The sequence below is a fragment of the Nuphar pumila genome, chromosome 3 (genome assembly GCF_984573655.1).
Source record: "Nuphar pumila chromosome 3, dmNupPumi1.hap1.1, whole genome shotgun sequence".
Classification (NCBI taxonomy): domain Eukaryota; kingdom Viridiplantae; phylum Streptophyta; class Magnoliopsida; order Nymphaeales; family Nymphaeaceae; genus Nuphar; species Nuphar pumila.
The window spans coordinates 145,887,777-145,904,851 of record NC_143251.1 but is presented as its reverse complement, the minus strand read 5'-3'; the positions used below and the strand labels follow the sequence as shown (position 1 = coordinate 145,904,851).

Here is a 17,075-nt window from a genome sequence, read left to right as displayed (position 1 = left end):
TCTTCTTAGACAACTTATTGAGAGAAATAAAGAGAGGAACAAAGATTTGCATATGGTTTTTATTGATTTGGAGAAGGCTTACGATAGAGTACCTAGGGATGTTCTCTGGTGGACAATGATGAAGAAAGGTGTTTCTCTCAAGTACATTAGTATAATTAAAGATATGTATGAAGGAGTAGTAACCAATGTCCGCACTTGTGGAGGGGTGACAACCAATTTTCCTATAACGGTTGGGTTACATCAAGGATTTGCTTTAAGCCCTTTCCTATTTGCTATAGTGATGGATGAGCTTACGAGATCAATTCAAGAAAATGTGTCGTGGTGTATGTTGTTTGCTGATGATATTGTTTTGATTGATGAGTCTAGAGCTGGGGTTAATGCTAAGTTAGAATTATGGAGACAGACATTGGAAGCAAGAGGTTTTAAGTTGAGTAAGAGTAAGACAGAATACATGGAATGTCGATTTAGTAAGCAACGAAATAGAGATGGGAGTGTAGTGAAGCTTGGTGAGCAAGAAATACCGGTGGATGATTCTTTCAAATATTTGGGATCTATCATTCAAAAGTATGGAGAAATTGATGGAGATGTAAATCATAGGATAAATGTTGGGTGGATGAAATGGAAGAGTGCAACTGGAGTGTTGTGCGATCGTAGAATGCCATTGCGGTTGAAGGGAAAGTTTTATAGGACGACTATTAGGCCCGCTTTACTATATGGTACAAAATGTTGGGCTGCCAAGAGACATCATATTAAAAAAATGAGTGTAGCTGAGATGCGTATGCTGAGATGGATGTGTGGAAATACAATAGAAGATAAGATTCAGAACGAGGAGATACGTAAGAAGGTAGGCGTTGCACCCATTGAAAATAAGATGAGAGAGAATCGTTTATGGTGGTTTGGATATATTCGATGAAGGCCTAATGATGCTCCAGTTAGAAGGATGGAGAAATGGGAAAATATATTAGTTAAAAGAGGTCGGGGTAGGCCTAGGAAGACATGGATGGTGGTGATAGGAAATGATATGAATGCTTTGAACCTCACCGAGGACATGGCATTGGATAGAAATGAATGGAGGAGAAGGATTCATGTGGAAGACCCAGAATGATTTTCTTTGTTGGTTCATATCGCCGACCCCAATTGTTTTGGGATGAAGGCGTAGTTGTAGTTGTTGTTGTATATGAAAAGTTTAAATGTTGAAAAAACTTCATGTTTATGTTTAAGAAAATATATCCAACAAAATCTAGTGTAATCGTCCATAAATATTATATAGTATGAGAATCCTCCTTTAAATATCACAGGTGTAACGACCCCAATCCATACCATTTTAAAATGCGGAATATTTTTTTTTTCAATGCGGAAACCTTCCCAGAGATCTGGGGTCCTCACAGTTCCAATTTCCATTGGATAGCCCAACCACCACAAACGAAGTTGCAATCATCATCCATAAGAACCAAACCAATTCCTTTATTTATAAGTAGGAGTAAATTTTAAAGATAAGATTTTATTCAACTGAAAATAAAGCGACAACTGAAAAGAAACGAGAATAACTAAGACAAAAGAAAGAGCCACTATGTCCTCTGCTGAAGTTGACAAGCCCAAGTATGACTCTCATCCATCCCCAGTAGTCAGTCCAGCCTCACTGTTCACCATGTCTTGTGAAAAACCAACAAAGTAGGGTGTCAGAACCGAAATTCTGAGCACAACTACTTCTAAAAAAACCAGGTGAGACAAAGAACATAGATAAGATTTCATGCAATGATTTAAGTGAGTGCAGATGTAAAATTTACAACATTCAAATATCCATACCTACCAACAATTACATATGCTCACCAATCAAGAACAGTAAATCAGTACCATATATCAAGAACTAAATTTCCAAATCTTGCAGCATGGTTTCAATAAGTAAATCCTATGCTACCACCAACTCATGTCATGATATAAATAATGATTCAAACATGCATGATCTAATGCATGACAGGAAAATGCATGATTATATGCAATGCATGATTCCTTTTTGTTATCTTTCCATATACATGCCCTATTAAATGCACACAACTTTAAGTTCCTTTTTTTAATTACCGTTGCCCGCGGATACACTAAACGGGTACAATCCCCGAGGTCAAGTAGGTTTCCAGGGTAGCTTAAGACACAATTTGTATTTTATTATTGGTAGCCCTCGACCGAATCACCTTCGGAACATTAGACCTCCACATCTAATGTCGGGAACACAAGGGACACCCCATGCCCACAAGTGCCACTTCCTTGGTACCATAAACTCACAGCTGTGACCAACACCACCACTCCAGGGTAAAGTGACGGACTCTCCCTAAAACCGTGGTCAGGATAAAGAACCTCAATATCGGGTTCAGGGGACCAAATTACAGCACATAGAGTTTTTGTATCCTCACAGTCTCTCCAAGACCAGATATCTAAGAGTCTCATACTCCAGATGAGATATCCCAGAATGTATATTACACTGTTCTTTATTCATTATATTTTTATTTAAGTCCATTCTTTAAGTTTGCAACATCATATGCAAAAGTAAAGTGAAAAACCCGCATCCTCCCTTGCGGGGACCTATTCGGGACTTCTGCCCGTATAAACCACTAGAACAGTGTAGTAAAGTGCCAAACCATCTTATGCGGTTCAAGTGATGCATTTAAAAGCATAAATAAAAGAAAACCAAACCCACGGCTCTCCAGGCCGATGATGGTCCATTTAGGCCATCGAGGCATCACATCACAAAACAAAAGTAGTGTTTTATTTATAACACTAAGCCAAAGTGCCAAAAGCATGTGCACTTATGAAAATCATAAACCCAAATATATATGCATGTCATTACTCATTCATATGCATTTCCACTATGTGTGTGTTACCTACATCACATATGGGTATTAACCAATCCATGGTTTCTTTAAGTGTGTGAGTGTACATGTACCATTTCACATATAAATCAAGCGTACATGTTCAAGAAGAATTACTAATAACTGAATCATGCTCACACTCATGAGTACCATAATCATAACAGTCAAGTGAAAGCATAAACCTCCACGACAAGTGTTTCCAAATGCACATCCATATATGCCAATATAACCATGGACATGAAACAACACTCACAAGCATGGTTTCAAAGATTCATGCGCAAGGATTCACATATTTATACCAAAATGTATGTTGTCATTCCTTGATTAATTTTATTATATCATGTGAACACCCATGCATGTAGATTCAAGCAATAAAGCATTAGTTTCATGATTGCTCATGCCCATGAAAACAACTAGACAACGATATCCAAATCAAGCATAACAAATCAAGTCTAAGCATATTAGCATTTTCATTCACCTGTATGCAAAGAGCCAGGTCTAACACGATTAGTTAGTATTCTGAAAAATTAAAGTGCTAAGCTAAGCTTCCATATGAGCCATACTATACATGAACAAGGATTCAATCGACCTGTCATTTGTCCACAAGCATGGACAATTAAGGAAATGCATTTATCATATTTTCCTTTGTAAAAATACAGTCTAGCACCATTCGGCTGGGCTTGGCAGGGTTCCACACAACCCATGATCTTATGCTCTCCTTCCACTCAATACTTATAACAAAACAACAAGACTAAAATTGTCAAAAACTGCACAATGGTCATGATAATTGGTTCTAACGCTAGTCAAAATAGACATTTCAGCTAGCAATTCCTTTGTCATTAAAAGATCAGCAATCAAATTTCTGCATCATCAACAGTAAAAAAAAACTTCACAGCTAGTACTCCTAAATCAGCTGAGTTTCTTTCCTCTCCCTTTTCAACTGATGGAAAGCTTTTTCAGCAAGTTCAAATGAAGCTTATGAGAATATAAACAATATTTCTGAAAACTTTGACTTTAGTATGCTAAGAGGTGTGCTTCCAAGTAAGTTCCAAGAGAGTATTTTACAAATACTTAATTTGTTGTGAAAAAGATGCATGGTTGGAAACAGTAATGCAAGAAGCCAAAAATGCAATGCAAGCATAATAGTTTTTTTCTTTAATATTGCCACTTAGTATAAAGCCATTGATCAAGACTACTGTAGTCAAATGAACACTGTAAAAGAATTCTATACATAAAATAACTTACAGCTCATTAACAAAAATATACACAGCTACACGTTGGATTGCTATCAAAGGCATTGATTGCACATGGTTCAGCTAATACCAAGCCTGAGCGTAACCCATATGGTCTTGAGAACATCTAATATATGTATTTTTACAAAGAAAAATGCAAACAGCACACTCGGGTCAGCCATGCCAACCGAAACCCCATGCCCTAAGTTGTATACATAAACAGAAATCAAAACAACCTAGATTCGAGTGATTGATTCCAAGGTTGAAAACCCCCAAATTTTTATTTTATATTGATCATGGCAGCCGAACCCCCCTTTCAATAAATGAATGTAGATCTAATCCAAGAACACGATTCCAAACCCAAATTAAGACAACAGATTTAATTTTTTTTTAATAGAAACCAAGATTTAAATCAAGAAAATCAGTAGGATTCGTTGGCATACCCAATTTTTTCCCTCTTTAAAAAGGGGAAATCGATCTAAGGGGAGTGATCCACGGTTCACCCCCATGATTCTTGAGAAAAGAATAACCCTAAGAAGGGGTTCCCAAGAACCCATCTCAAATCAAAGTACGGAATCGAACCCATGTTCGATTCCTCACCCAGTTTCAAAGAAGAACCGTACCTTTTGAAGAATTTTTCGGCGATCTCTCCGGCGATCGAAGGCTGCAGTCGCGTGGGTAGGGCCGGCTGATGTTGCTCCACCCACTGCCGTGACCGATGAAGCCTCGTTTGGTTGCGGATGGCCAGAGCCTTGCCGGCGACAAACCCTCACTCTGGCGTGCCCTTCTTCTCCGATGTACACACACACACACAGAGAGAGAGAGAGAGAGAGAGAGAGAGAGAGAGAGAGAGAGACGAGGGAGAGAGAGAGATCGAGTGAAGAGGGCAAGAACCCCCTCTCCACTCCCCCTTTATCGGCCCACCGAATCCCCTCCTCTACCGAGAGGTGCGGGGTCGGTTACGCTCTGCGTAACCCCCCCTTGCCCCCCTTTCTTTTTCTGTTACGGCATTATCGGGCAACCCTTATCGGGTTGCCCTTTTCTTTTAAAAGGGCTGCTATAGGGCACGGCTCGGGTCCGGACCCGAGACCCGTAACCCGGCCCCAACCAATATGGATCCACAAGTTGGATCCAAATGGATCCAAGTGTGGATCCTCGGATTAATAAAAAAAACTTAAAATTTTATTTATTTATTGTTATTATTATTATTATATCGAGATTCATATCATTTATACCTAATTTCCCTTTTATGGGTCCTAGATCTGAAATGTGGATCTAGGCCCAATTTGCAAAAATTTGAAATATTTTGTAACATAAACAAAAATTTTTGGTAGCAAGAATTTTTCGGGTTTTACAACAGGAGTCGGACCTCATACATCGGAATGAACAATTTCAAAGGGTTTTGTTGTAAACATGGATCTTTGAGTAAAAGGTAGACTTTTCATCTTCTCAAGAATACATTCATTACATAAAAAATCTTTTTTACAAAAATGTTTAATAAAAAGCAAATAAGAGATTTTAACGTTGTTGGGATGTCCCAGTCTCTTATGCCATACATGAATATCTTTGTTTTGGGCAACATTATAAAATTGATTCTTGGGAACTTGAAGAAAATCACCATAGTAGAGGTCTCCTCTCCTAGAGCCTTCCCCAATCAACCTTCCGGACCGACGATCATGTATCCAACATTTGTTAGAAGAGAATTTTATATCGCAACCATGATCCGAGAGTCAAGAGATCGAAAGTAAATTTAAATTTAGTTTTGGTATAAGACGAATTTTTGGAACAAAGAAATCTTGTTTTTCAAAATTGCATATTCATTTAATTTCAAGCGGTGTTCCATCCGCCGTTCAGACAAAGGATGTAAGAGAATTTTTAGAAAAAAACGGAAAGAGAAAAAGCACTTGGAGTCATGTGAAAAGATGCACCGGAATGTAGAAGCCAAGATGTCATACCGGGAGGTGATGTAGACATAGCGGCTTCGGAAATGCCTCCCTTGAGAAGAGGTTGTAAAGCTTCTACGATTTGTTGAAGAGAAAGAGACCCATTAGATGATGATGGCCGTTCCTCCGGTTGAGATGTCATAGCTATTGCAAGTAATTTCTTCTATTTTGGGAAAATAGGCTTAATGTGTCCCGACTCTTTACAAAAGTGGCATGTAAGCTTGCTGTAGTCTCACTTTGCTCCTTGACCACTTGAGTTTTGATTCTTGAAGTGAGGAGGCTTGTAGGTCCTTAAATTGCTCCCCGGTCTTGAGACAACATTAACACCTTGATTTTCTTCATTATTGGAAGGTGTAGCTAGAACACTTGGGTTGTTCTTGCTTATACCCATCCGAGTCTCTTCCCCACTAAGTTTAGTAATTACATCTTCAAGAGAGGGGGAAGTGAAGGTGGACAAAAGAGAAGACCGGATTTGTTCAAATTTGAGCCTAAGCCCATTCAAAAAATTGAAAAATCTATCTTCTTCTAATTGCTTATGGCGAAGCTCTATAGTTTCTCCACTCTACTTAGGTTCGAGCATTGCAAGCTCTTCCCAAATAGAAAAGAGCTCGGCAAAGTACTCTCTTATAGACATCTCCCTTTGTTGAAGCGTAAGCGCCTTTTTTTGGAGATAGTACTTATAGGACAAGTCCCTAGAGGTGTACATCTTCTCAAGATATTCTCATGCTTGAGTTTGATGATATTTGCATTAATTCTCGTTTCTAGGGATGAAAAAATCCAAGAGATGATTTTAAAATTTCTCATATCCCATTCTTCATGTTTTTTCGCATATTCTTCAAGAGCTTTGGTTCTTTCATCACCTTCAAGAATTTTTATCTCTCATTTTTCTAGCAAGGTTATCTTGGGTTTCGGTTCGGGAATCGAGCCTTGGACATAGCCCCAAAGCCCTTTTCCTTTAATGGGAGCTTTCATGTTTCCGGCCCAAACATGATAGTTGGACCCATTGAGTTTGAAGCCAAGAGAAAAATGTGAGTCTTTTTCACCCATTAGAGAGGAAAGATGATGAAAAACAACACGTACCTCATGGACTTTTTAAGTCTTTCTTGATAAAGGAGGCTTCTAAAATATTTCCCGAATAAGATGAAACACTTCAAAATTCAATTAGCTTGAAGGCACGTTTTTCGAGGCACTCAAAAATGAAGAAACACACAATCCTTCTTCTTCAAACCTAGCTCTGATACTGTGTGAAAGTATCTCTAACAAGATACTATGATCAAGACCTTAATATTCTTGATAATAAACCCGGCACACATGCACAATAAGAACCTATGTCACATGAGTGCGGGTGCGGGTGCGACACGGGTGCGGCGCAATTTCAAAAATTTTGGACACGGGGACTCGGCTATATATATATATATATAACAATAATTCTAGTAAACAATTAAAATTAAGGTAAACACATCTATGGGCCATGGTTAAAGGAAAAAAAACTTTAAACTATGACCTTGTGAAATGGTCCATAATCTGTACTGGTCCAATTTTTGAAATGACCCCTTTACTATAGCATTCACATCTGTTCAGTTTTGACATTCAATTATTCAAATGTTTAAACTTTATACGTTAATAGTTGCACAAACTGTGCAATACAGTCTGTGCAATGCAGTCTGTGACTGTGCACAGTCACACCGACTGTGTGCAGTGACTGTGCAGTTGCACAGTTTGTGATTGTGCAACTGCATTGCACAGTCTGGTTATATATTAAAAAAAAAGATATATAAAAAATGATTTTTTCGTTTTTTGTCTTAAAAATGGACATTTTTGGACTCGGTCAAAGTTTACCCGAGTTCGACTCGGCGTTGACCGAGTCCGGACCGAGTCCGTGTCCGCACCCGTGTCGGGGCGTGTAGACTCGGGTGCGGCACCTCCCTAGCCGAGTCCGTGTGACAGAGATAAGAACTCTTTAGAATACTTGTGCACAAAAGCACAACCCACTAAATCTCACAAATGCACAACGGCATAAAAAATATTGGAGAAACTTTATTGAGCACTTGGCTTTGACTCAAAGTCATGCAAAAACACAAGGGGGAACTCCCCTATTTATACATAAGGAGAGGCCTTGGAGGGGCTCCCAATGTGATCGTTGGGACCCTTCCAACGGTTATAATTATAACCGTTGGAGGGCCCAACGATCTCATTGAGTGGGCCCCTCCATGTGCTAAAACCAAAAGAATAAGAAAAAATAAAAGAAAAGAAAAGAAAAGAAAAAGCAAAAATTACATACATATTCTCAAAAAAGAATGTGTAAAATGACAAATATACCCTTATGGCTTAAAAGAAATAAATATATATTTTATATATAATAGGTAGATACATATACATATATATTAATATATGTATATGTATTACCTTATATATATATAATATATATATTAGGTTACATGGTTGATTACATAATTTAACAATGATATGTATCTTATTTTGGGCCCAAACGATATGGGTAACGATACGATACTTACAACCTTGGTTTTAACAATGTCAATTATCCAGCCTTGCAAGGGAATACTCCTTTTTGGTCCTCCCGGCACAGGGAAAACAATGCTGGCTAAAGCTGTGGCAACAGAAGCTGGTGCAAACTTTATAAACATATCAATGTCAAGTATTACATCCAAGGTATTCGGTGCATATGCTGAGTTTTGTACATCTTCAGGTTGTGGTTTCTGCCGATGCTTATGTTTGTATTGTTGGTTCAGTGGTTTGGTGAAGGCGAAAAGTATGTTAAAGCTGTTTTCTCCCTTGCAAGTAAAATTTCTCCCAGCATTATATTTGTTGATGAGGTGAGCTTTATTTGTTGTTAGGAACATCTTATTCATGCAGTATGTATTTGACATGCATGGCTGTTGATCCTTCTATGTTTGTGGATCTTTAGATAGAGTGGAAAGGATTTTGTTTACTATGGTTTTTTATGGTGTCTCAAACGTTCTCGCAGTCATCCATCTTATCTTGACTATTTTATGTTGCTATATGGCTTGTCTTTTTATGGTAGGTTGACAGTTTGTTGAGTAGACGAGAAAATCCTGGAGAACATGAAGCAATGCGTAAGATGAAAAATGAGTTTATGATTAATTGGGATGGTTTGCGAACGAAAGATAAAGAACGTGTTTTAGTACTTGCTGCTACCAATAGGCCTTTTGATCTTGACGAGGCAGTCATTAGGCGGCTTCCACGGAGGTGGATATTGTGACATTCTTATTGATAACTGTATCTTGTTTCGGCTGCATGATGAATCCCCATGCTCTATTATTGCTGATGTCCTGAAACTGGTGATAAAAACAATTAACTGCAGGTTGATGGTGAACTTGCCGGATGCAGCAAACAGGGAGAAAATCCTGAAGGTAATATTAGGAAAGGAAGATATGGCATCTGATGTTGATTTGGGAGTGATTTCTAGCATGACTGAAGGGTATTCTGGAAGTGATTTGAAGGTATTCTTTTTAGCTATTCACCTTATCTTGGGAGCAGGAAGTTACTTTTGGTATCTTACAAACTTACCCTTTTGTTTCAGAATCTCTGTGTAACAGCCGCTCATCGCCCTATTAGAGAAATCCTGGAAAAGGAAAAGAAGGTTTGTGTATTTTCAGCGTATGAATCATGGAACTCTTGGAGAACTTAGATGGTTTGTGTATCTGCACTAAAAAATGAGTAATGAGCCCTTGTTACAAATCTCAGCACCACAATTTCTTAGGAGAAACTTGTGTTTTTTTTATCCTTTGGAAGATCCGTCAATCTTGAAGGAAAAAAAGATATTCTATGAAAAATTGATTGTTCCTTTTATAGTGGGAATTGATTTAGAAAATTTTCACAAAAATGTAGAAAAGTGGTCTTCTGGCTTTAACTGTATTTTGTGTTGGTGGCATCATGTTAAAATAATTAGGCTACGCAGATTGGCATGCCTATCATCTATTCATTCTTTGTTTCCTCTTTGGCAAGGCTGCTAAAGAGGGGATAAGTTCATCCAGTTCTTTCCTGATGGTGTATCTGCACTAAAAAATATTAGTACAAGCCAATGTTACATATCTCAGCACCATAATTTCTTAGGAGAAACTTGTGATTTTTTTTTTCTTTGGAAAATCTGGCCAATCTTGAAGGAAAAAAGATATTCTATGAAAAGTTGAATGTTCCTTTTATACAGTAGGATTTGATTTAGACACTGTTCACAAAAATGTAGAAAAGTGATATTAAGACGCAGAATAAGTTGAATATATTTGTGAATATTCAATGACAACCTCTTTAATTTTCTCAGAGATGCTTGATGATATTCAATCTCTGAGCCATGTTCGATTGACAGCTGACTGTCATCGTTAGGTATCCCCAGACCCCAGTTGATGATTGTTCTCTGTTCAGAATCATTTCATGTTCACTTAAAAGTGGATAATGGCAGCTCTACGGACATTCAGTTCAGTTTTCTTGGGTTGATGATTAAATAGAATAGCCTTCTAGCTGTGTGTTGATGAATGTAAAACCTAGTAAACTTGGTTCTCTTTTTCTTTCTGAAACCCAAAAGAGTGAATCTCATTCAAGTTGAGGTACTAAAGAGCATTTTGATGATGCGTGAGGTGATCACAATGATGTTCTCCAGATGAGGGAGGCATGGATCCTGCTTAAGGCCCCTTGTATAACAAATTTAGACTGAGCCATGTGGCTCTTGCAGAAAGTAGTCATGAAAATGGAACCCTTTTGATTATCGCAAACTCTTTCTGACCTGTTCTCACCAACCTGAGAAGACCACCTCTCTAGACTTGCATTTATCTCTTGCTCCAAACTGTCAACCACCCATCAAAATTTTGCAACCCTTATATTTGATAGTGAATCAGTTGCTTGGGCACCTGCTCCGAAGGATTAAAAGTCTCTGGGAAGTATCGACAATACTTTGAAATATCATGGCAGATTCCGTTGCTTTGTGGGTCAGAATATGGTAATTAGATTGTTAAAGCTGCCCCATCTTTACTGGAAGGCATGGGGTTGAGTCTGCCGAGATATCCCACAGCTAGTAAGAAATAAAGAAAAGAATGAATTCATGTATAAAAGAGATAAACGCATAATAAAACGAGGTTCGACCAACTAGGCTAGTGTTCTGATTAGGCTTTAAGTTGTAGTGCGCCATGTATGATATTTCTTTTTCATTTATCCCAGTGTATGGTATTGTTTGTTAAAGTTTGTTTTATGGCATTTAATCTGCACTCTTTTCTTATACAGGGTTTTCCAACTCTTTTCCCGTCTTTTTTGCAGGAGAAAAGCTTAGCATTATCAGAGGGTAGACCACCACCACCACTGAGCGTTGGCACAGATGTACGTCCCCTCAGCTTGGATGACTTCAGATATGCACATGAACAGGCATGCTACTTCCCATGCTATTTGTTACTGTTTTGAGTTTAGATCTTGAAATTGAGGCCGACATTCCATTTACCAATTGGCGGCAAGGTCACATGATTTGCCAGCCAAAAACAATTACAAGAGCTTAATTGTTTTCCATTTCTAACTTTGCCATGTGATTTCATGTACCATTTTACGAGTCCTTTGAAACTAAGACAGGCTTAACAATGATAGGTATGCGCAAGTGTATCATCGGAGTCTGCAAATATGAACGAGTTGCTGCAGTGGAACGATATGTATGGAGAAGGTGGTTCCAGAAAGAGGAAAGCACTTAGTTACTTCATGTAGGTATCCAATTGTACAGCCCCGCCTTTTTTCCCCTCTTTTTTGCCCTCTTTCTTCTCCCTTTTTCTCATGTCATGTACAAGAGAAAGCATTTGGTTAACTACACGTGGCCTTTCCCTTTGTTGCCTTCATGTGTCGAACTGCTATTTAATATCAATGTTAAATAGTATAGTCAACTTGTTCCCTTCCAAATTGGAAAAGGTTTTGATGACTGAAATCATGCTGGGAAAAAGGTCGTATGGTTCTCTGTTGCCAATTGCCTTATGTTCCAGATGGTCGTACTTCCAAATCTTTAGTAACTCATGTCAGAGCGGTTTTTTTCTTGACCTCTTGTTGTGATCTTCTCTCCAAAGTGACAACAGTCAAAACTGCATTTTATCGCCCATAAATCTTTTTTAGAATACTTAAAATTCTTTTATCATTTCAACCGTGTTGCATGGGGATCAATGATTCAATGCTAGACCTTGATGGGTTCCTGTTTTGTTTGTCCGTCTCTCTCTCTCTCTCATATTCATACAAAATATGGTCATATGTACCCACAGCGCCTCTTTTGGTCCAGTGTTTTCTTTCTTTTTTTCCTTTTTCCCTTCTTTTTGATAGTCAAACCAGTGGTTGTTCGCAGCGTACCCATACTTGGGTCTAGCCTGTCCGGTCATCTTGTTGGATCCATTGGAGTGCTGTTAAAAGAAGATAAAGGCTCTGTTTGGGATCTGAGAGTCGGAGGGGTCTAATGGATTTAGAAAAGTGAGCCATCCTGGAATTGGCAACTACCACCTCCTGGAGGTGATAGCTGCCAATTCTTGTTTTGGAGTGTAAAACTGTAAATACAGATGAGAATGTCCGCCCCAAAGGGGGTTTGGCATGGTGGGATGGGGGGCATAGGCTGCTTGGCTGGCTGTCTAGGTTCAAATTCCATGGGCATCACTGCTTGCGCAAGCTGAAGCATGGTGACTCCCTAGATGTGGTAGTTGCCAATTCCAGTTTTTTAGTAAACTGTAAATGCAGATGAGAGAATGTCCACTCAAAGGGGTTTGCCATGGTGGGATGGGGCCTAGGCCTCTTGAACGGTGGTTTAGGTTCAAATCCCATGGGCCATCCCTTGCGCAAGCTGAAGCATGACGATTCCCTGGGGGCAAGGGGTAAGCACACAGAGTTTGATGCTGTAAGGACAGTGGTCTTAAGTATCTCAGACAGAGCCAGTGATTAGGTCACTGATCCTGGGGGTGGTGTATGAGAATGCTGAGGTGGGTGCGGTGTCTCTCGACAAATGTTGGGATGGATGGTCATCAGTAGGGAAGCTGCATAAAAAATGACATCTTCCATAAATTATCTTCTTAATGCCCTCTCAAGCAACCACCACCATAGTAGTTTTACCAAACTCTAATGAGCTTTGATCTCACCTGCGAGCTCCCATACAGAGCTTAAATTTTAGGTTCTTTTTGGTGCGTTCATCAAGAACTGAACTCGAAGTCTGAGTTATTGGTGTTTCATAGCTTTATAATCTGCCATTTACAAAGAACAGCCCCATTTTTCCGGTTATTAGATCTTGGCCTTTTATGGTGTTTTCCAAATTTGTTTCAGACGTATTTTGTCTTAAAATCACTTGGTCGACCATTGTTCATGCAAACAAAATGAATAAAACATTTTCAATACTTGTTCCTTAACAAAAGGAATGGTGGATGCCTCAATTTCATAAATTTCGACTAAAACGGGTTCATGATTCGTAGGGCCATTTTGGTGTAATTTTCATGGAAATTGTTAAATTGGCATCCCTTTTCCCTCCACCTGCTCTAATATGAGTGAAACAAACATCAAATCATCGTGGTGGTAAAATGTCATGCTGGTACAAGTGGCCTGAGTATCTTTCACCACCTGTCACTTTCCATGTGCGAATTCTTTCAGAACTTTCCCGATATGAAAGCTTTCTCATGAAAAGGCTGAGTTCATGAGACTTTTTAGAAATCAATGCCATTTCCTATCAAAAATCCTCCTTGGCTCTGTCTGGTAGGAGCAGTGTTTGCAAGAAACCATGCGATGGGATGTTGTAAGTTTGAACCCCACTGGTATGGGTAGTTGAATAATTTTAGAGCCACCAGTAGGGTTTGTCTACTAGAAAGCAGGGGGCCTTAACCCCCAGCTTGATAATAATAATAAAAAAAAAACTTCCCTTCCATGAGAATGAAACGAAAGGGCCCTTAAGCAGTACCAGTTTTGGGGCTCGAATCAAATGTTGGCTCAAAGCCCACACGGCAATTCATAAGTGGGTCAGGTTTGACCTCGTGAGGTTAGGTTTGATTGAACTAGTGATGATCCATGCATGGTTTTTTTGTACGGGCAAAAGGCAAAATAAGTCTATCTAAAGCACGTTTTCATTTGCATACAATGAACATATAAATTCAATGGGACCTCACAAATCGGTTAGTGAATTCAATGTGAAATCTAAAAAGATCACCTATGTCCATAAATGTGTTGGATGTGAGTGTTCTGAATATTCTTATATACTTGCATCCTAGACCCATACGTACGAGAATGGGGATTGTGCTGCCCCCTTTTCTGCTATGAAAATCATAGTTTTATGTGTTTTATGCTAGATCTGAACCATTAGATGTGTTTATCATAGCTTATTTATTAAGAAGTAAGCTTTGTTTGAAATTGATTTGACTTAAACATATGAATATTTTATCATCAAAATTTAGTACAATATCAACCAATGATTTTTATACCACTTTAAAATACAAATGTAAGCATAAAGATGCTTAATAAAAAATATATTTTCTATCAAATAAACATATCTAACGGTTCAGATCTTAGCATTAAACACCTACAACTATGACATTTGGAGTGTCCTAATGGTGACCTAACCAAAAAGGAGAATCACAATCCCCATTCTCCACACCCAAAATCTTTTTATGGAGGACACTATTGAATACCAAGATGGGAATTCTCACAGGGCCTACATTTCAATGCAATACGTGTTGAAGCTTCGTAGGCTCGTAGCCATTTAAAAGAGACCCGAATATCATTTTTATAGGACTAAACACGAGCCGTGTTTTAGCTTCTTAAACCTTAGGACCATTGATCACAAGCTTTAAATTGTTTGAGGCCACCGCCGAGGGCCTTTTATTTTGGAGGGGCCTCCAAATTTTAGAATGTTTATACTAAAAGCTTTATATCCTAACAAAAATAACCTGAAAAATACTTATTTATTTCATTCAAAATGTTTATATTAATTGTTGTTATAATTAATATAAGTGACTTATTTTATAATCATATAATAAAGAAATAATAAAATTCTTGAAAGGTAATAGTTTCATATAGCATGTCAAACTTTTGCTCTTTTTTTACTTTATGTGCCCTAGCTTGCATATCAGACCAAAAATAAAAGCTCACTTCTTGCTTCCCTCTTCAAATGGATCTAAATGACTTTCATTTTTTTGCTTCCGCTTCATACTTTCCTTTTGCTAACCTTGGTATAAACTATTGAAATATAGTGTCCTTTGATATCAAGGGTGGTAGTTATGTCTATTTGATATGAATATAGGGTTCTTTGTAGGATAATTTTCTCGAGAAACTAATATCTTTTGGAATGTTTGCCAACTATTGGTACGAGAGGAATTGAGACTAATTCTAGGAGTCATCCATCTTGTTATTTTCTTTACTATAGAAAAATATTACTACAGTTCTAGGTGAACATCAAGTATAGGTCTCTTAGAGTTAAGTTCATGATTAGACTTAGAACTGTTTTCTTTAAATGAACAAGAAACAAACTATCCATTTCGTTAGACATCTCCATTGAACCATATGGAAAGTGTGGAGGATCTTCTTTAAAAGATACATATTTAAAAATAGTAATCTTGAATCATAATAATTGCATCCTTTTTGTCTCTTAGGATATCTCAAGCTTATGCTTAGGTGTTAAAATGAAAAAAGTGCTACCAAACAATTGCATTGAGGAATAATTTGATGGATAGCCAGTCTTTGGTATAGTTGTTCAAGCCAAAACTGTTACGACCCCAATTTATACCTAAGAAAAAGTGCAGATTTTTTTTTTAAACCACTGCGAAAATCTTCTTAGAGACCCGGGGTCTTTACAGTTCTACTCACAACTGGATAACTCAACACACCACAAGGGATCTTACACCCTATCTTTTTATCCAAACCCAAACTGAATGAATTTTATCAATTAAAAAATAATAGTCATGAGAAAATTAAATAAGAATATCAGAATGCATGAAAAAAGAAGAAGAAAGAGTCACGCTGTCCATAGAAGTCTGCCAAGTAGTCGTGTGGTTTCCTTATAGCTTCTCTTATGAGCAAGTCACCTCACTGGTCATCTGAGACTGCGAAAAATACCAAAAGTAGGGTGTCATAATTCAAGAAATTATCTGTATGAATCCCTCTAATGAAACAAATAAGCATAAAGAATATAGATAAGATTCATGCAATAATTTAGAGGGATGCATTTATGACAAATTCATAATTCAATTAATCATTTATGCAATAAGAAACATATTTTTTAAGCATGAGAGACAATTTAATAATCATCAGGGATCACAAGTTAAGCAATATTAACATTTAACATGCACTAGGAAAGAAACATTATGCATTCATCAATATATCACAATTAAGAAAATAAGTAAATATGCATGATCTAATGCATAAAAGGAATATGCATGATTTCAATGCACATGTATGAACACATTATTATCTTTAGTCAAGTTTTCTTATCTATATGCATGTCCCTCTTAAATGCACACAATTTAAGTTTCTTTTTTTAATTACCGTTGCCCGCGGATACGCCAAATAGGTAAAATCTCTGAGGTCAAGTTAGGTTCCCAAGGTGGCTTAGCACACAATTTGTATTTTATTATTGGGTTTCAAACTTAGACTTCGATCGAAATAGCCTTCGAAACATTAGACAACCTATCTAATGTCGAAGACACCAGAGATCACCCATCTACAAGTGCCACTTTCCTTGAAATACCAAAACAACAGCTGTGTCTACACACCACCCCCAGGCAGAGTGGCAAATTCTTTCTAAAATCGTGGCTAAGAGAAGAACCTCAATATCGGGTTCAGAGGCAACAACAACGCACACAAAGTTTTTGTATCCTCACGGTCCCAAACCGCTAAGCCTAATATTACCTTTTTATAAAAGGAACATCAAGGGATCGTTAATTACACTGTTCTTTTTCTTATCTTGTTATTAAAATTAATTTCATAAATTTACAAATTAATATGCAAATATAAGCTCACAAGTCAAAATGCGCAACTCTTTACGGTCTACCACCCGTGAAAACAATAGAACAATGCAATTAAGA

The 17,075-nt window shown here is 37.8% G+C and overlaps 1 protein-coding gene across 4 annotated transcripts in view; it reads left to right on the top strand.

The window, feature by feature from the left end:
• Positions 1 to 11,946, top strand: part of LOC149844302 (uncharacterized) — a 111,699-nt gene extending 99,753 nt beyond the window's left edge. For 3 of the 4 annotated variants that reach the window (XM_090000487.1, XM_090000485.1, XM_090000488.1), the window contains 7 exons: positions 8,587 to 8,709; positions 8,790 to 8,873; positions 9,083 to 9,267; positions 9,383 to 9,521; positions 9,602 to 9,661; positions 11,326 to 11,430; positions 11,644 to 11,946. In XM_090000487.1, coding sequence (XP_089856613.1) covers positions 8,587 to 8,709; positions 8,790 to 8,873; positions 9,083 to 9,267; positions 9,383 to 9,521; positions 9,602 to 9,661; positions 11,326 to 11,430; positions 11,644 to 11,757 — 810 coding nt within the window. In that variant the 3' untranslated portion in view covers positions 11,758 to 11,946. The remainder of the gene's footprint in view (positions 1 to 8,586; positions 8,710 to 8,789; positions 8,874 to 9,082; positions 9,268 to 9,382; positions 9,522 to 9,601; positions 9,662 to 11,325; positions 11,431 to 11,643) is intronic. The other variant, XM_090000489.1, reaches the window with a different exon arrangement.
• Positions 11,947 to 17,075: the final 5,129 nt, after the last annotated feature.